General features: G+C 46.3%; 2 protein-coding genes across 4 annotated transcripts in view; both read right to left on the bottom strand.

Moving 5' to 3' along the window:
• The window catches only part of LOC144174532 (uncharacterized), a 598699-nt gene that overhangs the window by 223105 nt on the left and 348587 nt on the right, over nucleotides 1–27007 (bottom strand). The gene's annotated exons all lie outside the window — the stretch shown is intronic.
• LOC144174529 (vesicular glutamate transporter 1-like) overlaps nucleotides 1–27007 on the bottom strand; it is a 299050-nt gene that overhangs the window by 166250 nt on the left and 105793 nt on the right. Inside the window, exon 1 of one of the 3 annotated variants that reach the window (XM_077703276.1) lies at nucleotides 18333–18901. The exons of the other annotated variants lie outside the window; for them this stretch is intronic. Coding sequence (XP_077559402.1) covers nucleotides 18333–18442 — 110 coding nt within the window. The 5' untranslated portion in view covers nucleotides 18443–18901. Of the gene's footprint in view, nucleotides 1–18332; nucleotides 18902–27007 lie in introns of those variants that run through there. 3 annotated transcript variants of the gene reach the window in all.

Below are 27007 nucleotides of genomic sequence, written 5' to 3'. Positions count from 1 at the left end.
TTGCGACGAAAGGAGCAGATACGCGGCTATTTTTTTTCTTTTCTTTTCTTTTTTTCTTACGTATTGGTTTTTCGAAATTCTGTCCGGCCAGTTATCTCCATTTGCCCTATTGTAACGATTAAAAGTGTTACTTCCGCCAAATCTGCTTTTTGTGGAAATGCAGGGCATTACACGGTCCTGGCTGTGGGGGTACTCCGCAAAGAATGCTACGTATTAAAAACGAACCCTATCTCCGCTTTTTCGTTCTTTTAATGATGATGCTCTCGCTGCTCCTTGTTGCAGGCTGTTTACGTTTCGTTTCTCACGTGTGTTCCAAATAACCCATGCCGGTTAACAGTGACCTCGCTTTCGTAAGCTCGCACTGGCGGGCATGTTGCAATCTTAAGGTACAATCTTTGTCAGAATTTTGGGCGCCAAGCTGGAAATGCACAGGCTGCAAAAAATTCATTGTCCCGAGCGAGGCTGAAACTTTTTATGCAGGAAAGCTAGAGAAAACACCGTTCTTGCTTACTCCCTTTAAATATTTCCATCACATTTAAAGGTAAAGCCAATTATTTGAATTCTTTGTGGTCGAGAAGGCTTAGTATTGGCCCACAAAATTTTTACAAAGGGTGTACGAAACTGAATCGCTTGAGCGTGAAATGCAAGGATACCACAGAGATATACAAAAATGCCGAGCCTATAAAACAAGGCAAGTGCTAAAGCACTTTCCTATACGTAGCAAACGCTATAAAGGGCGTGTTGAGGCGCATAAACGAAGCTTTCATTTTGGACACAAAGATTCCATTTCAGACACTAAGCTTCCTTTTCGGACACAGATCTACACATTGTCCGTCCGTCCGCATGGACTCAATACACTGTTGTGACTATTGGAATGTTCGTATTCTGCAAGTCAAATGAATATCTTAAACTTCATTTCAAGAACATGACAGCGTCACCCGTAACCATACAAGTACTCGCGGTCGTGCTGTATTGAAAAAATCATTAGGTATTATCTAAGTGCCAAGTTAGAAGGCCTGGCTACATTCCAACGATTTCACATTTATCAAGTTTAAACCTAGTGCGAGATAAGCTTAAAGTATAACGATAAGTTTAAGAGAGTGAAAGTTCAAATAAAAGTGCTACCATTTTTTGTTCGAAGAAAATTGTGTTCGCCTCCCCTGTTACAGCCATCTACAGTGTTAAATGTATTACGATAACTTTTTTTCCCGCAGATAAATAAAATTTCGGCAACTTAGCTTGCCCTCTCCATCTCATCATCGAATGAACGACCGTCTCGAGCGAGTTTTGCGCATCTCGCGGCGTCGTGGCCTACATGGCCGTCCTGTGCGACGACAAATGATGACGATCTCCGGCATGCAGCCAGCCAGCCGGAGCGGCAGACGGCGCCGCTGGGGAAAGGGGGACGAACGCGGACACGCGCGCACTCCCTAAAACGGCAATGCTGTGCGCCCATCGCCTGCCTCTCTTCCCGAAAAAAATCAATGGCGCCGTCTCCGGCCGGGCCGCTTCCTTCGGCCAGGCGCCGACCCAAACTTGACTCACTTTGCCCTTCTCGTCTTTGGGAAGCCCGCTTCTGCTACAACCAAAACTCTGTCCCGTCCTCCCGACGTCGGCCCCCTTTTCCCTTCTGTCACCACTGCTTGTTTCTGCTTCGACGCTATCTTGCTCTCGTGTAGTACGCGCCTGTCTCCTTTCTCTCTGCTTCCTCCTTCAGCGAGAGCTGTGCCGAGCGCCTCTCTGGAGACCGCGTGTTGCTTCCCCCACGTGGACACCACTGGTCGGCAAGGGAACGACGAAAGAACGAGGGGAAATCGGTTGTAGAAGCTGCCCTCTCGTTCCTTATGCTGCGGCGGCTGCTGCTTCACCACTTGCCTCTGTTCCTTGGCGATTATTTCGCGTTGCGGTGGCTCGCTGGATTACGACCCGTCTGGCGATATGTTCTTCCTGTAACTATACGGCGTGGACTGGGAGTGCATAAGCGAAAAAAAAAAAAGATTGCGTAGAGAAAGAGGGAAATGGACAAGCAGTATGGGGCCCAGGCTGATGTTTTATCGTTTCCCTTGATTGCCTGTTCATTCTCTGGCGATTTCCCACAGAATTCACGGTGATGATGGAGATATCTTCGGCCGCGCTTAAAAGCCCGTGAAACTTTCGGTGCTGGCCGTCTAACTATATAGGGCACTTGGCAAGGGTTTCGATGTTGTCTATCTGCGTGCGTGCCTGCTGCGTGGGAGTCTATGTGGGTGTCTGCGTGCGCGTATCCAGTCCTCATTAGCACCTGGATATTGATGCTGCTCCCTGGTCTGATTTTCCATTCAGCAAAGAATGCAACGAGTCACCGCTGTTCCTCGATTCAAAATACGTCGCGCCTTCCCACCGAAACTTTGTGTGATACGTCTTTATTTACGTTGTCCCATTGATCAGATGTATGCCAGTACGCTTTCCTGTATCTATATCTATCCTTGCGTGAGCCAGCAGGGGCGAAGGGGGAGTTCAACAGAGGGACCAACGGGTTGCCACCGAGTTCTCGCTTTTCGTGTATTTAAAGTGTATGAGTGTGCGCACACAAGGACGACAAAATGTTCATGAACTTTGCGATTGTCCGAAAATTTTTCACAGTCTACGAATGAAGGCTTCAGTTTGTATTGTTTGATTCTTTTCTGATGGAGGCGAACAACAAAAACCTGTGTACAAGTTGTCAGAGTGGTACGCGTAGTTAGTCATTCCGCAGCCCTTAAATACTCTGTCGCCCTTAATGGAGGGTCGGTGGGAAAACCCAAAGATTTATCTGAAGAAATAGTGAGGACTTTTACTCGTTTTACTAACTTTCGTAATTAACACGGGCGAATTTTTGCTTTTTGTTGTTGCGTTGATGCGGTTTTTATGACTCCGTTTAACCGTACACGACAGCCGACTACAATTATGGTTGACTTTTTCAGGATGCGCTTTGTTTTTTTTTGTTTTTTTTTTCTGAATTACTTGAAGTTCCTTAGCATTTGTTGTGCAATTCACAAAAGACATGTTTATCTGGGCTTCTTCCCTGCTTGCGGTGGGAGGGAGTCCTTCAATGCTCGTGGGGTTAATAAAGGTTACACCGCCTGAGCAAGATGACCTGTCACCAATTGTCCTTTTTCTACAACAATCTTGAGGGTATTCTTCGAACTTGCGTGCGCTTGGTCGATTTGTATCGATTTAACGGTGCCATGCTATACTGTCGCACTCTAAGTCTTGCCCCACAAGTATTATTTAGTTTCCTAGATCAACATCACGGCATGTCGGTCCGCGTGGTTTTTTTTTTTAATTTAGTCTGATCCTACTAAAAAACTGCAATAAAAACCTCAGCTGTGGTCGCCGAAGTCGTGATGTGAACATCACTGAAAGCTCGTGTTTACATCCGATACATATCAAGTTGTGGAGATGGAGACCATCCCGTCGGCCCAATTAGACGTGAATTTTGGTAAAAGTTGCCTCATAGGACCTATTTTTCATTTGCATTCAAAACGTTCCCATCAAATCATTTATTTACTTTTCCTGAAAGGTGGATAACATGCTAAAAGCTTTGGATACAGCTTGACAAAGGCCCCGCCTACATCGGAGTAGAGAGTGCAGTCTCCACAGCGACGGAGTCGACAGAAGAAATTTGTATGGAAATGTTTCTGGTAGATATTCTAAGAGTCGATGCAAACACACATGGCGCGCGAATAATGGGAATTGTGGTGATCCTTGATTAACAGAATGATTATTCTTATCCAGCGCCATGAAATGGTATGTGTAGTCGCTGTAATTTACTTATGACCAGCGCCATCTTCAAGGATTTGTGTCGAGATGACACAATATAAGTTTCTTCGAAATCACATTCAGCTCCACCTCGTCCTCCTTCGTAAAGTTGGGTTTCTTTCCTTTAGTATCCTTTATCCTTTAAAGTATCCTTTACAAGAAACTTTCAGATCGGTCGGTGGAAGAACAACAACCCTGGTAGCATCCCATACGAGTACAAAGCTGCGGTTTTAACATAGTTGGCTACACTTCGTCCGGCCTTCACAAGGCTATACAGTCGTCACTTGCGGCCAGCCCAACGCCAACTACGCAAAACTTTTCGACGCCTTACCTTGATTCAGAATATACTTTCCCTCATGGTATCCGCTCCAAACCAAATACCCTCACACGAGCTACGAACACGAGCAATACGAAAGCACAAGACAGTAGAGCGCATTTCTAGTGTACTCCGGTGAATTCGTTCCAATTATTTCCAGAACTGGCTTCCATCGCATCGACAAAAGATGTCCGAGAGAACACGGTGAGGGACAAACCATTACGGTGACTTGCGGACGGACTAACTAAAAGTCGGGAAAAGAAGGAGCCGCACGCGTTTCCTGTTCGCCCTTTTGTACCACACTCTCAGCCCTTTTATTCCCGACGCGTCGCTTCCGGTTCCTGCCTTTTCACGAAGCCCTTTTGTTCGGCGAGCTCTCTCGGGCTCTGGCGCCCATAGCGCTGCTACTCACTCTGACAAAGTGCACGCACTCGGCCTCCCTCTGGTGCTGACGCCGATAAGTTCCGGAGAAAGGATTCGGGATGAGGGTGTCGTTAGATTTTTTTAGGTTAGAGCAGACCTCTGAGAAAATGTTCATGACGCTTAGATGGTGGGCGCTTTTACGCGGGACATGCGCAAAACTTTTATTAAAGATGTTTTTATGCGCACGAAGAAGGGTGTGTCCATCACACAATGAGCATGCTTCCCTGAAAAAACAGCGCCAAGTAGCCAGACTTCTACTGCAGCAGCAGTCAATACGAGGGCTGTTTTTGCGGGTGAGCTCACCCCACAGCATGTCCAGTGTTTTTTTTTTTTTTTTTTTTTTTTTTTTGCGCCGGCATACCAGCGTGTTGGGGGCTTCTAGCTTCTCTCTAAAGTATTCACGACGATCTGAACAGTTCCCAGAGAAGTAGTGCAACGATCACCAAAAGAATTTCAGACGCGAGACGGAACACTAAAGAAACTGAGTGGCTGCACACGTCAATGCAACAGATCTTCCCGCAGTTTTGATAATATTCAAAGAGATTGACAAACGTGCCGCCATTCTTGAATAATTACAGGTTCCTGCATTTCTGCACATAGTTTTTTTTATAATAAAATGTGCTCTTGGATATTTGCTAGTAAGTCCATACGCACGGGCATCCCTAAGTCGTTCCGATAAAAACTTCTTGAGCTGAATATGTATTCTTAGCGCTGGTGTATAGGCTAGAACCAAAGCAGAGAACACTAGTGGCATTGGCCAGTTAGCTGATGCACATTTTTTTATCCAGTTTATGCCACCTCCATATACGTTTTTGGCGAATCGGATATCACCATATCATGGCAGCCTGTGTTTCGGCAACTTCCTTTCCGAAATGAATTAACGCATAAATGTTTTGTCGCTTTATATTTAGCGACGTGCACTGCGAAAATCATCGTGGTCTTCAGGAGGAACTCCACATGCCAGTAAAAATGATTCGCCCGGGCCTCGAAGCCGATTTTGGGAACCAGAGGAACGTGTCTTCTTGAGGGACTGACATCGGCCGCATAGGTTGTCAGGGGCGGGTGGACAGTGGCTGCTGCTGTCACAGGTTTCCGATATTGGCATACGTTTTTATATAATTACCGGATGTACCGATGGGGGCTTTGCTTTTTAGAGCGCATCTCGTAGACAGCCGTTCCGGGATTACACGGCGCCGTCGAGGTAACAGCGCGGATGCGGGAAGCAGAGGGTGGAATGAAAGTGAGCGAACGAGGACCGCGGCGGAGAACGAGGAAAGTGCGAAAAGGAAAGTAAAAGTGTAGGGCATGACGAGAGAGAGAGAGAGAGAGAGAGAGAGAGAGGAGAGAGAGAGAGAGAGAGAGAGAGAGAGAGAGAGAGAGAGAGAGAGAGAGAGAGAGAGAGAGAGAGAGAGAGAGAGCATTAATATAAGTTAGGAGTAAATCAGAGACGGAGTGTGCGGTAGACCGTACGTTCTTACAACAAAATTTCACAGCACAAAACTTGAGCGTTGGGGGACTGTCGTATTTGAAAGTAAAAACGGGACTCTGCCCTCGTCAGCGCTTGGTGGGAGGGGAGGTGAATTTTGGTTAAGCCCACTGACATTTACAAGAAATCAAAGGCTCCTTGTAGAATCCGCGCGCTGCCTCCGACCCCATCTGCTCGAAAGCTGCAAGAATGAGAGGCCGTACGCGACACTCGATACCATTCTTTTTGCGGTCCCCGCTGACGCGGCGGTGACGTCACTGGGGGTCCCCCCGCACTTTAATCACACTCCCCCGATATTGCTCACCGTTCAGGGCCGATCGTTTTGCTCGTCCGCCAGAGCGGCCGTTTGGCCCGATCCAAACGCGCCACAGTGCTTTTCGACGGGGGGAAAAAGGTGCCTGTTGACAGACCGTCTCCACTTTCCTTTCCGGCGAACGTGCAATTTCCGGCGACTGGGCCAACCGGTGGCGAGCTACCACGAGGTCCATGTCAATCCCGAGGCTCTGCTCTCTCGGCTCGGCTCTCCTCTGAAATCTGAGACCGCTGTGGAAACGAAAGCGAGCCGTCGGGGAACGAAAGCGGTCGGGGACGCCCACGGTAGGAGAGGTATTCCCAGAGGGAAAGTATTGCTTTCCCGCCCCCTTCTTCTACCATCTTCAAGAGTAACGCTATATGAGCACACGTCTCTCGTCAATGGGCCCTCGATGTTCAGACGGCATACATATGTTCATTTTTTCATAGTTGTGACCAAGCTACAATCATATTACTTATTCAAACCGGCTCTGTGAATGTACAAGAAGCGTAGAAATTACGTTCGTCGTCAAAACGGCCATAGGTTTTCCTCAAAATGGATGGCGAAATCTGATGCTTGTAAACGATGCCTTTTTCCTGCTGTAAATACTGAAATTGGAGCAAATATACAAATAACACTTTGATCTGTGACTGCTTTGTCTTCAAACTTGAAGGTTTCAGTACAAGTAATATTGTGCCGTACCAAGTCATGGTATAACGAAAAACGCAACGACGCTGAAGGCAAGCAATTTGACTATAAGATACGGGATTCGGGATGCGCTCCACATAAAGCCCTTACAATACGACAGTGTGCGTACTTCGATTGCGCTTGCAGATGTCCAACTTGATTGACAGACGCAAGCTCAGCTGAAACCACACCCACAACCTACATGATTTTCCTTATGTGTGTGGAAACCTGCCTAAAAACTCTTCCAGCATTGTCCAGCTTATTTACTTTAAACAGCGCAAGGTTTTCTTTATCATACAGTATGATGCATGCCTGCCTCGGGGCTGAGTTTTATTTAATTATTCGCGTTGTCTTACAGGTTCTCGTATGGACATTGAGTTAGAGGGGCGAGAGAAAGCACAAATTGAACAGGCGCAACATTGCATAAAACAATACAATGTGGTAATACAGTATAACTACCAGAATGGGTAACATGGAAGAAGCGTAGTGTATACAGTTACAATAATGGGGACAGTACAAAGGTGTGGAAATGCGACAGCCCGCACAAGCAAATAATGTAAAAAGCATATACACCACGCACAAAGTAGTGTGCACGCCATAAAAAACAGCAAGAAGGCGGCAAACCACATGTGCACATATACAAATCTACATTTTTATGATGAACAATGCTCGTACACTTGGTTTTGGAACAATGTATGGTCAGTGATTGAAACAATTGTGTCGGGAAGATCATTCCATAATGTTACCGCTGTGTGCATTGCCGATAAGTTAAAAGACTGGGGTGTGGCCGTAAATGCGTTTGAAACACCGCGGATTGTTTAACCTATTGGGCATGCGTGCGGGAACTTTTCGAAAGGAAGTGGTGGAGAGACAAGAGCAGTTTACATACTTGGGAAGCAAGCAAACGATAGCAACGGAACGGCGTATTTCTAAGGGTTCGAGAGTGGCATCAGTCTTTATTTGAGCCACGCTAAAATGCCGGCTGTATTTTTGAGAGATGAAATGTACAGCGTGATTTTTTTATTGGCCATTCATCCGTAGGTATGTCTTCCCTTATCTCCCCATCGCTATGGTCTACGTCACCGGGATGCGTTGCCCACAAGCATGAGGAGGCAGGGGTCAGGAGGGGACCCACGCCTCCCTTAAGGTAAAAGAGGGGGACGGTTGGGAGGGGTACGGGTGCCATAGCACATGATCATAACCCACCCCCCTTTACCAAACCCTCTAAAAATTAACCCTGCATTTTATATCCCTTTGTTTATATGCATTTGAAATTTTTATCTCTACTTTTCCTTCTTCTCCCGCATTTCTCGATAACGCCCTTTTCCAGCCCCGAAAAATATCGGCTGCCTTTCTTACGCCGAACAAAACCGATGTGCTGTCGATCCACCAGAGAGCCCTTGATCAAACGTAGTATGCCCCTGACATGACCAACTCGGTTTCTTTCTAGCGGCCGGAACTCAGTCCCAGACTTTGAATGTTTGTTTGTCCAATGGCCACCAATTTAGGAAATCATGTCGGCATCTTTATTATAGCTCTAAGAGCAATGTCCCTCCCCCCCACCCCCCCCCCCCCCCCCCTTCCCTTTCGGAGTAATTTTGCTAGCTCCGGACAAGCCGTTAACGCCACTCTGTTTCAGCACCGCTACGCAGCTCACAGCAAAAGTGAACAACAGAACCGCGCAAAGGAACGATTGAAAAGGAAAGAACAAATCTTGCTCTATAAAGGGGAGGGAGCGGGGGGGTACCCAGGCGCAGGAGATTAAGTGCCGCATCGCGTACTAAGAGAGCACGAGGGAGAGAGGGAGAGAAAAAAACGACAGAACAAGAAGGACAGGAGATTGCAGTGTATCAAACACTATTCTATGTACACAGTGGGGCGACTGGACGCATCTCCAAAGTGCGCTTCAGAGCGCTTACATCATAAAGAAGTAACCCACGAAACTAAACAACCAACCAAAGTTACACGGCACAACGGGTCGGGGAGCTGACACGAAACGCGATAAGAACTCTGGGCTCGCTCGGCTGTTTATTATACTGGTTGCCCCCTTTATGTGCGCCCCCCTCTATCTAGCCGCTCTCTTTTTGTCGGCGTGAAAGCCACGGCCCGCGCTATATGGCAAAGTCCAGGGTCTCGGACAAAGGCGACATTAGACGCTCACAGATCGGCGCAGATACTCGTCAGCCGCAAACAATAACTGTCTCCGGAGGCGGGGATCGAGCTCACGTTCGTCACAAGTTAAGCAGCGCAAAAAAGAAAGAAAAAAACAGGACGGACGGACGAAGCGGATACTAAAGAAAGGTCTAGCGCACAAGATAATGACGACGGCTATATACGATGAGTTTACTGCAGCGACGCGGTGCTAAGAAGCTTTCGATAACATGGCGCCTATGTGAATCTTGTCACCTTATAATGAATCGTGGTGTTCAACGATGAGGGAATTTCGGGTTGAACTTGTAATCTTTGCTAACGGGGTTCAAGAAAGGTTAAACGTTTGCTTTCTTTTTTTTGGTCAGCAGGGAACAAGTAGCCTTCCCGCAAGTCGCATCTTGGCTGCCTAGGGAAGGTCTGTTCTCCCTACATGACGCACTAAGCGCCAGAATAAATGGAGTGCTCCCGAAAACACAAGAATGTATTGAACATACTGCTCCCCTTCTTAGCTTCTGCATTTGCCGAATGACAGGTTTCTGGCCATCTCCTGGCTGAGTTTGGTTACGTGTAGCCGTATGCAAGGTGCCTGGTTGCATGGGGTGCTCGAGTACCCGATCCCCCTCCGCTGTTTCCCCGGGAGCCCAAAGCTGCACCCCCTCCCCCCACCTCCACCCCCGGCAATTCTGAGTCCTGCTCCTCCCCTACTCCCCGAAGTTTCATTACCAGTGCTACTACCAGTTGAGGTTTCTTCTTATTGCCTCTACCTTTCCACTCAAAATTCTACTGTGGCTTAAGGGGGACTCACCTGATGACATTCCAATGGGATTTACACTTCATTACCCACGGGTTTAAAAAGCATCGTGCACCAGTACGAAAAGGTTTACAAATCCATAAACATGTTCCTAATGGCCTAATTTGGTTCTTTCAGCAATACTATATCACTTCGTTGTTGGAATAAAAAATAAACAAGAAACACATTTTGTTTTTTTCTCGTTTTCACTACATGACGCTAGCGGTCTAGCAAGTGAGAGTTTTCTGCGTTTATTTCAGTACACAAGTCCCATATTTCTAAAATAGGCAAAGTAGGCCATTGGGAACGTTCGTATGCATTTGTGAAACATCTCGTATTCGTACGCGATGGTTTTTAATCACGTGGGTCATGAAGTTGTAAGTCCCATAGGAATACCAACAGGCGAGTCTCCCTTAAACCTACTAAGTCACTGTTGTCGTAGACGTGTACGACTTACTTTCATATTTTCCACGTATTCTTTCAAATCCATACCATAGAAGTACAAGCGCCCAAGAAGCGGCACCGCCGGCGTTTGCGTCATGTGTATTTTAAATTTATTTTTTTATTTTTGACTGTAAACGCCATGTACACACAAAATACATCAAATATGTACACTTAAATAAATTATACTTTAAAAGAGAAGGCCAGAGCCTACTGGCCATTATTGTATAATGTTAGGGATTGCCTATGCTTAGGAAATGAATATGTTGCTGTATGTTCGACTCGCTTTAAATTGCTTTGCGTGCTTTTTTGTGCTTGTAAAAAGGCTGCAGCGTTCAGTGACCCCCGGCAGAGTTTTTAGATGCGAAGGCACTCATTCACCCGCCTTGACCCTGCATCCGGCGTCGGCGTCGTCGTCGTTGGCGTCCGCCCCTCCCCCATTCTCCTCACCGCGCGAGCTGCGCTCTCCGCCGCTCACCCCCTCTCCTTTCCGATAGCGAACACTCTCTCGCGAGGGGCATTGGATTGGATTCGATTGGCTTGGCTTGGCTTAGCTTGGCTTGGATTGGATTGGATTTGGATTGGGTTGGATTAAAGTGGATTGTGTTGGATTGCGTTGCGTCATAGCCGCGGCAGGCGCACTGGCGCCGGCGCGTCCCCTCACCGTTATGCGCGCTATAAAACGCGGTGCCTGCGACGCTACGCTCCATCGTTCCAGCGCCGTTCCTCCGCTGTCCAACGCAGCAACGTGAACCCCCTATGCGTCACATCTACACAGGGGTTCCCGCGAGGGGAGGTGGGAGTTTTCTTTTTATCAGCAGATTGTCAAATGCCCGTGAGGATGATGATTGTGTTTAATGGCGCAAGGGCTTCTAGGCCAAAGAGCGCCAGAACAAGGATGTGCTAATGTCGCAGGTGAGTTATATGCTGCAGTCGTGAGTGTCTCAGTATTTTTACTGTCCCCATTAGGAAATCCTGACGACTCACGGAAGAAGAAGCTCTTGTGATAATTTAGATTTCTTAGGGATGAAGACATCGCCACTTGCATGCAGAGGTCATAAATATATCTATATCAGCACTGAAAATGAGGTCAAGCCGCATTCGTTTAAAATTAGAGTCAGATTGGGGTAATTGGGTTTAGCGCGCCGAATTCTACACCCGGCTTGAGGCGTGTTGTAGTGGAGGGCGCCAGATTAATTTTGACCACGTGGGGATCGTTAACGTACGCCGAAATCTCACCATACCATAAAGTATACACCCCCCCCCCCCCCCCGAATAATGAAAACTTTCCTTCTATGGTTCGTTGTATACACGGCGACATTGAAATGGCACAGCCAGGGTTTCTTTGTTTCAAGTACTGCCTTATATCGGGTCATCTGAGATGCCATAAAATTCCCACCCTCCTTTTTTCTTGCGCATGCATTGATATGGAGATGCGTTGCTAAGAACTAGTAAGATGTGCCGAAGACTGGTAAATCGAAGATACCAACCATTGCCTAAAAACTTCTCGTATGCTGTGCTACGCTCTGTCAACCTTAGCCCTGGCATGCCTGCCATTATTTCTCAGTTATTCTTTTCTCGTCGAAATCCAGCTGCGACATTTACGTACTCCCCCCAAAATTATATTTATTGAAGCGACCGCAGCCCGGGTTCCATGAACTTTTTGGCAACGCATGTCCGTATTCTAAAAGGAGATAGGAGTGGTTTACGGTGAAGCATTTTTTTTACTTGTGATAAGAGATCTTTTTGTTTCTTAACCGTTTTTCACGAAGTTTCACAACAAAACCTTTTTGGGAACGGACATTCCCAGCGGAGTCTGCAAGATTGTCTACAGGTGTCCAGTCAGCCAATGTTCGTTCGCCACTTGGTAGCAGATAGCGTATTGTTCGTTTCCAAGAAAGCCGACGTCCCGCCTACGAAGCTCACTTTGACGTGACAATTGGGGTGACAGCCGCAATGTCGTTAGCGCAGCGACAGAATAAAAGTTAGAAATATTGTTAGCGTGACACTTTCAGTGACCGCCGGTTAGTAGAAAAGGAAAATAAAGGTAAAAAATAAATTTGGCGGCACGATGATCCACTGGTACAAGCTACGATCGTCGGGTTCAACTCGGAAATCAACACAGCCACACTCAGACGAAAACAAGCTACCTAACCCACTAAAGCTAATTTTTTAGCCCTCTAAAACACACGTCGCCAGTACCTCTAGCTAACATTTGGCCAGACTTCATTAAACCGTGGCAAATATCAATCGTCAGTAGGATCTCGTCTCAACTATAAGTGGCTGCTTAATTTCCATCAAAAGTATAGGTTGATATTTATTTATTTATTTATTTATTTATTTATTTATTTATTTATTTATTTATTTCTCTCTCTCTCTCTCTCTCTCTCTCTCTCTCTCTCAGTCTTTGTCTTTTTGTTGTTTTCTTTTTATTTTTTATTCTTTTTATTTTTGTTCCGTTTGCTTTTTTTTTTCTTTTTTTTTCTGTGTCCATACTTTGCTTTCGCTTCGTCCTTCATATTTCGTTGATCAAGATCCCCAAATCAAAAATTATTTCTTTCCTTCCTTCTTTTTACGCTTTTCACGAGACACCTTGGCTACAGAAAGAGACGCGGGAATTATTATAACCGCATACTATACTTAAGTCTTCCCGTGCGCCAAAATTTGGTAGTGAGGGTGTTTTCGTATTTCACCGTTGTGCGTTTAAAGCGAATGAATAGATGCCCTAAAAAAGGTGTCGAAAGTACGTAGTATATTGAAAGAATAGACCATTCGAAGTCACCAGTGCCTTTTTTGTATTAGTGTGTATACTGTGTGCGTGCGTGTGTGTTTTGGTACTTAATTAATCTCCCTCGACATTTTTCCCTCAATAAAGCAAGCTTGCTCAATTCATCTTCTTGACGAAAAAATAATAGAACCACCACACATTCAACATGGTATACTTCTCGGCGCTTGCTCCAATAAAGCGCGAGAAACGTAGTGCGATTATTGCGCGGCCATTAGCAATGGCGCTGAGACACAAACCCCTTCAGCTCATTTTTTTCCACAACATCAAATGTAACGAATGCACCCTTTACCTCTGCACAACGAAAGGTTTCACAATCATTCTTTCTTTCTCCAGTTTCATCCAGTGAAGTTAGTTCTACTATCACTAATCTTAAAACAACCAGTGCTGGCCTTGATAACATTCATGCGCGCTACATCAAGGATACTGTTGATATTATAACTGATACACTAGCTTACATTGTAAATTTAATTTTAATTTTTAAAACAGCTCTCTTCCCACAAGAGCTGAAAAGAAGTAAATTAATTCCTGTCTTCAAAAGGGGGGATAAGACTGCCATGAATAACTGCAGAAAAATTTCTATACTTCCATTTTTTATTAAAGTGATTGAAAAGCTAATTCAACAACGTCTTTTAAACTACCTCAATAAGTTCGCAATTCTGGCGCCTCGACAGTTCGGTTTCAGGCCCGGTTACTCCACTAATCTTGCTCTAATAGCACTGACTGATCAATTTAGAAAGCAATCGATGAAGGTAAAATACTCGGATCCGTTTTCATAGAATTTAGTAAGGCATTTGATTCCATAAACCATGACATTCTTTTTCAAAAATTATCCTCATATGGCATAATTGGTCCCCCTTTAAACTTCATTAGGAATCACTTGCTCGATCGAGAACAAACCGTTAACGTATCAGGTGCAATGTCGGATTTAAAAATTGCAAATATAGGCGTACCACAAGGGTCTATCCTTGGTCCAATCTTATTCTTAATTTACATTAATAACCTCCCAAACTGCCTAACAACTCCAGCCAACTGCCTACTTTATGCTGACGACACAACCATTTACACTGTCCACGAAAATATCGATGGAATAACACAGCAACTAAATAACGACCTTAGGAAACTTAGCATGTGGTGCGACAGGAATAAGCTAGTAATTAATCCATCTAAAACACAATTCATATTATTTAGTTCCCGTAAGCTCAGGCACGATAATGTGACCATAATCATTAACTACCACCCCATATTTCCAAGCAATCAATGCTTATTTCTCGGTGTACAACTGGACTGCTCCCTTAAATTCACTGCTCACATTCAGTATTTAAAAAAGAAGACGGCATATGGTATTTGAGTTTTGCTAAAAGCGCGTCAATATTTTGGCTTATCAACACTCATTTCCCTGTACTATGCATTTGTTCATAGTCACATCAACTACTGTATCGTGTCTTGGGGCCTTACTTATCATTCGCACCTCACCCCCCTTCAGCACATTCAAAACCAAGCGGTTCGACTGATAACATCCAGCCAGTACAACGCGCATGTGCCCCCACTTTTTCGGAAACTAAACCTTTTTACCGTTGACAAACTCTTTCTGTACAACCTGGGAATATTTGCTTACCGTTTAACCAAAAATTCGGAATACTTGTACATAATCAATAGAAAGCAACTTACCAATCCTAACAACACACGGTTCTCACTTCAACACAACTATCTGCTTCCGACAGTGCGCACAAACTATGGAAAACAAACGGTAGAATTCGCTGCTATAAAGAACTCGAACAGCCTCCGTCTTGAACTTAAAGATCTGTCGCCTATTTCTTCATTCAAACACTCACTCAGGGCAGTTTTATCCCGCTAATTCTTGTGGTCTGTTTTTTACTGTGATTACCTAGAAAATTCATTATTACGCCTATGTTCTTCATGACCAACCTTTAAATCTGTTGCACTGTATAATTATGTATTCTGTCTTCGAAAATATTTCTGTCACACAAACGTATATTTGTCGTATTTTTAACCTTATCTACTGTACGCGCGACTGTATTTTCTGTACCTTTTTATATCACATCTCGCGTTTACTAACAAGAGGTCCCACTACAGTGCTTACTTTGGGACCTCTTTCTGTATATTGTGTTGTATGACATTCACCAGGATCTAATAAACCTTGTTTCAATTCAATTCAATTTAAAAAAAAGAGCACAGCGTTGCTATGCTGAAAGAACTTGCAGCAGTTATTCTAAACTGTAAGATATCACGCTGGTTTTCAACGCACTTACAATAGAAGCCGGCTCTTCTCCGGAACCACTGCGGGATCTCCTTATTGTGCAAAAAATGTAGGCGTCTAACTGAATTCCTCTCTCTGCTAAGTTTCTTTCTTGCAGCTTTTACGAAACATAAAAATAAGACAGTTGGGCCGATTAAAAGTATACTGCACTCTTTTGTGTTTAGTAACTCGAAGAGCATGAGAATTGAAGTGAGAGCGTAAATTCATACGCGCCTTATATCACATCGAACGCATCTCGCGAGCCCGCTGCCGTTTCTCGTAGCGATATTACCTCGTAGAGGATGGGTCTGGTGCGAGGCTACTGAACTGTTTGCAACAAGCTCGTCCCCCTACATCGTTTTCTTCAAACTTTCAGGGTTCTTTAGCATGACTTTTGTGAAGTGAGCCCGCAGGGCAGCGCAGATCGGTTGTTGACATTACCAGTTTAGCTAAGAGCGGTGAATGCGTTATATTCTGGAAACAGGACCGTGTCTTGTTTTCCAGGAGGGGTTACTTGCCTGCTGATCTCTCCGAAGACATCCTAGGTGGTAAAAGAAACTTATTGTTCAGAAATTGAAAATATCAACTAAACTGACGCGTAAGCGACAGCAAAAATTGGCTTGTTAAAAGCGGCTTACAAAAGGTCGCCATATACGCTCTTCTCGGTCAACGTCGGGTCTGCAGCTCGATATGAACGGAACATTTAAAGCGAACTGTCCTTGGAAAGTGCAAGTGTCGTGACATTTTATTCCGCAAAACGAAAGGAGGAATAAAACATCGAGCTTAAAAGAAACACATGCGTTAAAGTCTCGGCCTTGCTGACTTATAAGCCGGGACGGCATACAGCCGCGACAACTTCGAGAATGAGTAATGTCTTGAACAAAGCAATTTCCCAATGTATTTTCCCGTGATTGCGATGTGCTTACAAATTCAAAGAACGCACGGGAAAAATTTCGTGCAGATAGCCAAATCCAATTATACAACTTCCTCGGCAAAAACGACCGTAACAGCCAGAGCTATCGAGTCCTGGTGTTTTCTCGTGCGTATTTTCCTGTCAATTTGGTACAAGTATTAATATACACTGTATTGCAGCTTGATTACCATATTCTGTGATAAGTTTACATTCTAGTCTATGCACCTGCGGTGTGTGGAGAGTATATGAATGCGTAAAAAGAAAAAGAAATCTGCAGACATGGCGCATCAAGACACCTGCGAACATGCATGCTCTCAAGCCTTCCATGACCGCTTGAATAATAAAGAAATAGAGAATACCATCTTTTCGGAAGGGTTTCCTCAAAATATGGAATGTGACGACTGTTAAAATATTACATTCTCAAGAAGGTATATATTAGATGCATTGGCGTGGGCCACCAGAAGCGCGTAGAGCAGCCTAACTGATATACATATTTATCACGAATCGAACTTAGGCACCGGGGCATGATTTCACACATACAGACGGAGATTTTACAGTACCGTTCTGGAGCTCTGAATCAGGGCTACAAAAACGACCTAACCTTAATTAGCACAAAATAATTTTATTTGGATTGCTGTTGCACAACTTGGACGCTTATTCTAAGCAATTGGTCTGGTTGTAACGCTTGAGCGAGCATCCTGACCCTAGGTTCCATCTAGTCACGCCTCAGGGGGTATATTTTAGCCACTTAGACGTTAACCTGAAAGCACGTAGCCTTGGCTCTTCTTCAGAAGCAACGTAAAAATAACATGCAAGGGTACGGCATCTGCTATCCGCGCTTTTTCTTTTAATCACTAAAGAGAGGGCTGCTATGGGGTAACGTTTGCTTTGATTGATTGACCTAATAACAAGTAAACTCAGTATGACGCGAACTCGGCCTGCATAACATTATATTCAAAATAAGTTGCTAAATTTGTTTGTTTTACTCATCTACTAGCCACGGCCCAAACTGCGCATTCTTCGATGTAATTTCTGTCCTGTTTCTTGCCACACACCCATCAACCCACCCTCAGTCTTATTATATTACATTATATTATATTATATTATATTATATTATATTATATTATATTATATTATATTATATTATATTATATTATATTATATTATATTATATTATATTATATTATATTATATTATATTATATTATATTATATTATTAAACATGCTCTATAAGAACGAAGTATTTATAAAGGAGAATAGAACTGTCACGCAATCCCGATGAACATGCTGTCGAGGGTGTTGCAAGTTTACTTTGGAAGTGTCATTCGCAAACACGTCAAAATTCTCGCTTTTACAAAATCCCTAAAATATGACGCCAGAGTAATATATTTCGAGAAAAAAACGTTATGCATAACAACCAAGTGCAGAGAAATGACGGCAAATGTGAAGTTAATGACTATTTAAAGACTTTAAATGAAGGTTTAGTTTCTTCGGGTCACACGCCGTTTCTGGCGAGCAGAACAGATAGCTGCTCTGACGGCCGAACAGATTGTTTACTTCTCAGTTACAGGTTCGTTTAAAGCTCATGACATTAATATCTGAGCTATATGATCCTTTGTAACACCAAATATAGTCGTTTTCGGCGAAAAATGGCGTAAGGGAAAGAAGCTTCCAAAACAGCTGTCTCATGTAGAAGAAATAATTATAACGCCAAGTTTTTTTTTAGATCAAAACAGTCAGGTGGGCGATCTCGATATATCCACATTGGCCTCAGGAAATCTGCATGTCCCTTACAAAAAAAAAAACGCAAACTACTTTTTTTAAGATTATCCTCGCTTTTGCACTTGTCAAGACTTCGATTTGCAACCAGACCCCGACTGCTTCCCGCGTGATGGCCATACCTGGATACATCACACCAAAAAAAAAAACGTTTCTGCCCCTATTTATCATAACATCGATAGCTGCAGCCACTTCGTGTTAACCAGCTTATGCAGGCTCACTCACTCACCCCAGGTTTTCGACGGCCGTCGACGATTCCAGGCGGTAGGAGTCTCCGGAAGTGACGTCACTGCTGACGTCATCGCACGACACGTTTCTTTGCAGACCCAACAGCCCCATCTCCTCGACCCCGCCACACTGCGGCGCGTCCGCAACACTTTCGACGCGGTTCGGCACGAGGAACGCCAAACCAAGCAGCCGAGGAACACTCCAACTCACGTCCTCGTGGAGCGGCTAAACGTTCCTCTCGAGGCCACCGACGTCCGAGTCGAGCCGCATCCTTCACGTACCGCGAACAAAAACGGCTACCAACGACGCTGCCTGGCCGAGCGCACTCTCGAAGGCGAAACTAAAACGGGGAACACAAAGACGAGCATTGCCGTGACTTTTCTGTGGCACCTGCCGTTCTGACATTCGCGAGACTATATTGTCACTGGACGTCACTTTTAGGTTCGAAGCATCAATTTGCTCTCACGCGCCATGGCTGTCGTCTGCCGCGCTAGAAAAAGAAAATATGGGCGTGGTTTGTTCAGAAGGAGGCGGTCTCTTTGCGCCCAACTGTGAGGAACAGCTGTGAGTAGAAGGCCATGTTAAAGCCGCTGAGCGCATTGTTTTCGTCTGTGGAAGTTCCTTTAAGACCGCGCGTTCCCCACCGGCGCCTCTGTTTTCTCAGCTTCCTTTTCTCACAGGCTTTGTCTAACCTTTGCGCTGCCCCGATTGTAGCTAACCGCGCGCATCTGTCAGACGGCATTCTATCGGCAGCGTGCAATTACAGTGTCTGAGGTACCCGCCACGGTGGTTCAGTGGCTAAGGCGTTCTGCTGATGAGCACGAGGTCGCGGGTTCAATTCCCGGCCGCGGCAGCCGCTTTTCTGATGGAGGCGAAAAGCAAAAACGCCCGTGGGTACGAGATTTCGGAGCACGTAAAAGATCCTAAGGAGGTCAAAATTCACCCGGAGCCCTTCACTACGGCGCTCCTCATCGCCTTCGTTGCGTCGGTGCGTTAAACCCTACAATCAATCTACAGTGTTTGAGGTGTTCTTATACTGCTTCTCCTGACATTCTCAAGTGACAAAGATCTCTCAAGCGCGATTTCGCAACAAGATGAAGTGGGATGAGCGTATCAAGGTGTAAAAAAATGTTAAGCATTTAATTATAACAGTATTTCGCCGTTAATAAACCAGTAAAGGAGACAGCTGTCTAACGCGAAAAAGCTCTTAATGGCCCAAAAATACACGCTCAAACCGTTGTTTTTTCCCTACTGTGCCATCTTCAAATATTCGTGATCTTTTGGGGTCCAAAGTTCGTCAATTCGGACCCAATTGTGCCGCAGATCGCACTCAATCGATCACTTAGACACATCGCGGGCACTTGGCGGTTCCGCTTTAGTTGCAAGAATGAAAATGATTGATTACCGCTATTTAAAAAAAAGACGCTATGACAGATGAGCACAGTATGCGTGACGTACTAATACTGCATGAAGCTAGTAACACCGTATCGCCTAATGGGAGTCACAGCGTAATTCCCACGATACTTTGAAGGCGCAAAGGAAGCGTAATAAACTTTGAGGCAATATTTTCTTTCATACTGTTCGGACACTCTTTCAAGGATAGATGGTGCACCTTGAACGCGCTTCGACAAACACACAATAATAAACTCTATTCATTATTTACAGCGCAGCTTTCAGAGGCTAACTGCACCCATTTTTCCCGGCGCCGCTTACAGACCAACACGTATCAGCATGTAACTTTTCCTCGTGGGATACACCCGGGACCGTACCAGCGTCAATGCAAGTACTGTGAAGAAGAACCAACCACACTGCAACACATGGTGCTGGGCTGTCCCAACACACCCAGACCAGCATCGTAGATACTACCAACACCTATGCCAAAAGGCAGGCCCTGCTGCCTAACCCGACCCTGGATGTCCCGCTCTGGCTAACAACCCGGGTGGCACTGGCAGCTGAAGACCACGGCTTCTCGGACTGGAGAAGCCGACCAGGACCGCAATAACCGTTTTAAATAAATGTTGATCCTCCCCTTCCTCTTCCCCAACCGACCTTTGGCCCTAGCTCCTAACCAATAAAGGTTGTTGTGCCCGAGGGCCCGGCCCAAACCGCCCGCGGCAGACGTGCCCCAACTTGACGGCGCCGCAGAGTCGCCTCTCTTTCCCCCTTATCAACGGCTGATCCGAATCATGGCCCGGACGAACGGCTCGCGGCAGACGCGCAGTGCCAGGCCTGGAGATGGCGCCGCTAAGTCGCCTTCCCTTTCCACGTCGTGGTGGTTCGGCTGACGCAACCGCTTCGCCTGCATTGGTCGGATTCAATCTTCGGCCAGCGAAAGTCCTGATTAGAGCGATTCAAACCGCTCGCGGCTGCAACGGACTACCGGGGGTATAAAACCCTCCCTGAATCACAGCGAGGGCGGCACTTTTCGTAGGAACCAAGTTGAGACGGGCTGTCGCCTCAGTGCGGGCCTGTAGCGCTTTTGTTACCCTTGTAGTACGTACTGTATATAAATATAGCTTCAACTCTTCGTCAGCTAGAGAACTTCATCGCTCTGCTCTGCGCCGCGTAGCGGACGCAGCAAGGCAGCGTCCTACACCGGTTACTGCGCTCGGATGTCCAGACCCAACAGTGGTGGCTGCGGCGGGATGAGCAAAGTCCCAACAAGGTGCTACTACTACTACTCCTGCCTACTTAGTATGAAAAAACCCGCTCGATCTTACCACTCCCGGATCGGTGTCCTCTGCCCGTGCTGCGCCCAAACGCGCACGTTCTCCTCTCACGCTGTATACACACCCTCTCCCATCGGCCGCATGCAGTGGAATACATTGCTTGTGAAAAATTTTCTCTCAGCAGTGGATTTGTGTTTAAAAAAGTGACGTCGGTTTCAGGAAGTTCGGTGTAAGCTTGGCCTTGGCAAGCTGGCTTTCCCACAATTTCCTTGCGCTGTGAGGCCTACTCATAAAGAAAATAGGCTAGGCAGCCCAGATAGGCTAAACAGCCGAATAGGCCAAGAAGTCCAGAAGGAAATTTGCGGAGCGTAAGGACGAGATCGTGAATCATCATTGTCCTCCTTCTTCTCTCCTTTTGATAAGGAAAAAAAAAATTCCCCGCATTTCCCCGAGGGGAAGAATGTGAAAGTGCGAATGCACGAGTTGAATTTGCGCGGTTCGGTAATGTTCGCGAAAGAGAGATCACACACACACACACACAACTACAAAGAAAGAAAGATGCATTTATTCACAGACACCTATTTATGTTGTCGTTGTACTTGATTGCTAGAGCGGATCTCAGCTTTGAAATTTCGTGTCAGTACTCCTTTAAGCAGGTGCATTAGCCCTTCTCACACCCGATTCTTGGCCAATCCCCCACGTGGGTATGTGCCATGTCAGCGGCCAGGCAGCGCGCGCCCATCTCCCCCCGTTGCCAAGGAAGACGAGGAGATTCCTGGCCAATCCCCCACGTGGATATGTTCCATGTCAGCGGCCAGGCTGCGCGCGCCCATCTCCACGTGCGCGGACATCGCCGGTGGACGCAGGTTCAGGGTCGCTTAAGAAGTGCATTCGCACTTAAAAGGAAGGGGGAGAGAGTCTAGCAGAATCATATTACGTATGAGGAGTGGACAGGCGATTTTACACCTCGTGTAATGTCATGAATGGATGCATGGACTGAACGCCACCAAAGTGCTATTGCCAGCCGTACAAATGAAGCCGCATTTAAAGAGAAGCCACACGGTCATATGTAATTCTTAAAGGAAACGTTAAGGCAATGCTTTGGCCTGAACGTGACGAGACAAGTACACAAGCTTTAGCTCAAAGTTTTTAGGGCTTGAACTGGCTATGGAAAGAGTGCTCCTCCTTATGCGAATAAAAAAAAGATCAGCAAATGGAGCATTCAAGGTCAGCTAGTTTTTATTAGGGGCGAAGCGCCTTAGTGGCTCGGGCTGTTGGCGTCTCCCTGTTGTCGTCGTAATCGTCGTCTCATTTAGTCACGGTGCGAAAACACCAGCACACTCATTTACGCCTCGCGCTAGAACATAACGCGTACTAAAAAAAACACCGGGTACCCGTTTACGTCCCGCGCTAGAACGCTTCGTGCTTCAAAGATACCACACTTTTACAGCAAGGCTGTGTACCTCTACCCCCCTAACGGTTTCATCTCCGTTAGCAAAAACGCCAAGGCGCCAAGAACACACTTACACACTGCTTGCTTCGCCCTTCACCAGGTTTCACGTTAGTGGGGATGGCCCGGAATTTTAAGTGCGAATGCACTTCTTAAGCGACCCTGAATCACGCGTCCACCGCCGTCCGTCCGTCCGCACCACATACCCACTTAGGGCGATTGGCCAAGAATTGGGCGTGAGAAGGGCTAATGCACCCGCTTAAAGGAGTACTGACACGAAATTTCAAAGCTGAGATCCGCTCTAGCAATCAAGTACAACGACAACACAAATAGGTGTCTGTGAATAAATTCATCTTTCTTTCTGTGTAGTTGTGTGTGTGTGTGTGATCTCTCTTTCGCGAACATTACCGAACCGCGCAAATTCAACTCCTGCATTCGCACTTTCACATTCTTCCCCTCGGGGAAATGCGGGGAATTTTTTTCCTCACCGCGAGACAAAATTGACAGAAACGCCTTGACGGGTAAAACGGGAGTTTATCGAATATTTATATTTAAAAAACAAAAAAAAGCGAGCCAGGCTGCCAAAACAAAAACGCAACCCGAGGGGGAAAAATTAAGTGAATAGGAAGAGGCGACAAACAAGCATCAACGAGAACGGGCTATATATAATTTTTTCCGACTTCACGGTCGGCGAACCAGAGGTCAGGGAGCACAAAAGAGCAACAGCGGCTGCAGGAGCCAGACGCGGCGGTTTGATGAAGACACGCGGCTTCTCGCGAGCGAGGAGCTCGCGCGGATAATGCCCGAAGCCGCCGCTTTGCGAGGCAAACTGGAAAAGGGGGGCGGGGGAGCGTAAGAGGGCAGGGGAAGAAGCGTCGGAGACACCTGCCCGGTTCCCACGACTCCGGGCTGGCGCCCTCGAAACAGCCCGCTGCCGAGGCTCGCCTGTTGTTCGCCTGATCTCTGACTCCCCCGTGTAAGCAAGCACGGTCTTATTCTGCCGAGCCCTTTCTTCCTGGGTGTTGCTGTGCTCTTTTGTGTCCTTGATTACGTGTTGATTTTTGCTCCCTTTTTCTGCGCGCAGATATCCGATGCAGTCGTCGACGTGATGGCCGCCCCGTTTTACTCTTTTGGCCGGGTCCCCAGCGACGCCTGTCAATGACCGATCCTGTGGCCCGTGAAAGAAGCCGGAGTAAGGAGTCGCTCGGCCTGTGTTTTTCTCGACAGAGACGGAGAACCACCGGCAGTGTACCGGTTGCGTCTCAACGCAGCGCTCACGAACTCTTACCGCCATCGCCTCGGTCTAACTGCAAACCCCTATTGTGATAATTGTGGATTGCCCGAAACAGTAGAGCACGTCCTTCTAGAGTGTCCGGCATACATCCAAGAAAGAAATCACCTCGCAGAAAAGATTGAGTGCCTCAACAACGCATCTATATCTTTGAAAGGTCTCCTTGGACCCTGGCCCTCTCCATCGTCCCAGAGAAAAGTGTTGGTTGCTTTATTTGACTATTTACACGGAATCGGCCTCGCAGAGACAATTTAGTACTTTACGTGCGAGATCGTGTGGACATTTAAGTCACCACGCAAAGCTTTGTGTTCACTTTTTCTTTTAATCCCTTCTTTTCCCCTCTTTCTTCTGCCCTACTTGTTTTAGGGCCTTTACTCCCTTCTCCCCATCCCCGCAGAGTAGCATGTAGGCGGGAACATGCCGGCAAACCTCTGCTTTCATCTAATAAAGAGCTCTCTCTCTCTCTTTCCCTCTCTGTTGGCCACGGAAGGAACGCGTAAAATTAGGATATTTTTCAGATATTGCGCGTATTCTTTATATATTGTGCGTAAAGTTAGGATAATGAACATTAGTAGCGTCAGCTACACTGGCCGAGGTTGAGCAGTTTCGCGTTGCCCCTGGAGAGCCGTGCTGCGCATGTCCAAAGAGCAGTGCCGTCTCACGGCACACAGCTGGCGCGCCGGAGCCGCCGCCGCCGCCGCCGCCGCGATGGAATGGGATTGGATTGGAAATCGTTTTAGCAGCAGTAAGCATGATAATCAGCTAATCCTAGACAACCAGGAAACCTAAGAATAACCAGCTGAACCTTAGCTCACGCTACGTATATCCTGGCATAGCCGAGCTAAGCCACTGCTAATTTTTTGCACTGTGGCTAATCCAAGATATTTGTTATTCGGCAGCCACGGATAGTCCATCTGTTTGAGCTGTCTTTTTTGTTAGCTTTTTTTTTTCTTTTTTAGACGAGTTCATCGTAAGTGGTTGATGCCGGCACTTACGTCTGTGACCAAAGTTGCTGCGACTCTGCCTCTGAACTCACACTTGTGTGGAGAGGGCGGACCTGTTCCATTAAATTATATGTGCTTGTATCCTCATAATAAAGAGCTTTTCCTCGGATGGGGGAGTGAGACATACCCGCTCAACAGGATTGGCCAGTGACAATGACCGCTCCCGTCAGCAGCTTGCTCGTCTTGGTTTATGCCGATGGTATTCAAATATATAAATAAATTCACAACTTCCAGACTGCGCACAGCTTCAACGTAACATCACCGCGTTTTCTGACTGGTGCTGCACAAGTATGTTGATAGTTTATGGTTCAGAAACATAGTGGCGCAGTTCGCACGTGAAGCAAATCATACCCATTCTTTGTATTGTAAATTGGGACGAGTGTTAAACAGGGAGCACCAGATCATAGATCTTTTAGTCTTCTGACTCCAAGTTAAACTTACAAAAATGGCAGCATCTCCACTCCCTGGATAACGGCGAGGGTACGGAGTACGGGGACTTGAAATCTCATCCAAATTGCGCCCCGAGGGACATCCGATTTGCGCCCCGACCGTCCTTCGATTTGAGCCGTGAGTTGCACCTTGATAATTCCCTAAACGAAACTGCAACTCACGGCTCAAATCGAATTTCGCTTGATGGTGGTGTGCACGCGGATGGACGCGGACGGACATAGGGAGGTCCCAAGGTACTCCGCACTGTTACAGGCGAGGGAGTAAGCCGTTTGACTCTCGGGTACTAACTCACGGTCGTAGCACAATGGGTAAGGCGACTGACACTAACTCTGTCTGGTCTACCAGGCACAGGCTGGAATCCTGCCGGTGCCCTTGTGATTTCTTGCGATTGTAAAGGCTGTGCGCACGGACGCGGACGGACATTGTGTGGTCCTAAGGTGATGCGCACCTAAAAAAGAAAAGCCCCGACTAAGCTGATTACTTGCCGTGCTTTAGGGGCAGTAGGTGCCACATGCTATATCTCCAAATATTTCAACCATCCTGGTAGCTTCGTTTGCCTTTACGCTTAATTATGAGGTTTAAAGGAACCCCGAAACACCTTTTTCAAAAATCCTAAATGCTTTCAGAGCGTAGTCAACAAACACATCCAGTACTTACAATAGGGGGTCACAAAGCACCTCGAGCAAAAATTACTCATCTAGGCCCATCACAAAACTTGGAAGCATGCTCAACAAATTCTTCTCTCTTTCCCGAGTCTTGGCATTCTTTGAGCGCTCGAATTGCCTCATTAGAGCAATGTAGTGACTATTGCGGCCGCTTCCTTCTGTTGCAGCAATAAACGCATTCGATAGCCATTTTCTTTTTAAAGCCACAAAGCAAAGCATAAACGGAAGGCGGATAGTTCTGCTGCGACGAGCGAATCACGCAGTGCCGCTCCGTGCTGTTGATAACTGCAGCTTTGAGAATGCTTCCAGACGCGATGGAAAGAGTGAAAGCGTTTACCGGAAGTGTTTCAAAGTCCCTTTAGCGCGTCAAAGCTACACCTGGGCTATGAGGCGCGCTGTAGTGGAAGGCTCCGGATTAATTTTGATAAAATTCGTGATCTTTAACGTGCTCCCCAATCTCGACGCACAGGCGTTTTCACTTTTCTCCTCCATCTCAGAAGTAGCTTCCGCGGCGGGGAATCGAACCCGCGTCATTGGGCTCAGTAGTACACCTTATCCAATGAGCCACCACGGCGAGTTTCACCTTTATACTTTGCTATGTCGTCCTTTATAAGGGCAGGCAGCGGTTGTGTGGAACGGAACATTTAGTACCAACGCAGGCTTTATTGAGCGAGCGAAAACAACACACCGCCCGAAACAAAGCATGCATACGCGGCTGCAAATGGCAGAGGTGATTCCCGAATCAATTTTTCCAGCTTGTTTATGACTGTCCGTTTACGCTGCCGAAGGGTAAAGGCTGACTTGCTATTTCTGCATAAGCTAATGCGTAGTCTGATTGATCGCACAGACCCGTTCTCTATTTCACGACCCCGGCTAGCAAAATCAAGGTGTCTACGCCATTCCACGTCCTGCTTCATTTAAACCTACTGTCACGCACAACTCATCAATACGCTTGCTACAAGGTTGGACGTATCATTTAATTTCAACGTTTTGTAAGAGAATGCGCTGTTTGTCGACCAATTAGTAGAACGCATGTTCGAAAATCTTGTATTGACCCACGATATTGTATTGACCCACGCTATATTTACGGGAGTTCATATCTTCAGTGTTTGTTTTGTGTATTTATGTAATCCTATAGCCGGCGTAC

The sequence above is a fragment of the Haemaphysalis longicornis genome, unplaced genomic scaffold (genome assembly GCF_048455015.1).
Source record: "Haemaphysalis longicornis isolate Haplotype H1 unplaced genomic scaffold, Haemaphysalis longicornis Haplotype H1 scaffold_3, whole genome shotgun sequence".
Lineage (NCBI taxonomy): Eukaryota > Metazoa > Arthropoda > Arachnida > Ixodida > Ixodidae > Haemaphysalis > Haemaphysalis longicornis.
Note: the sequence above shows the minus strand (reverse complement) of the source record. Positions and strands in the feature narration are given on the sequence as shown.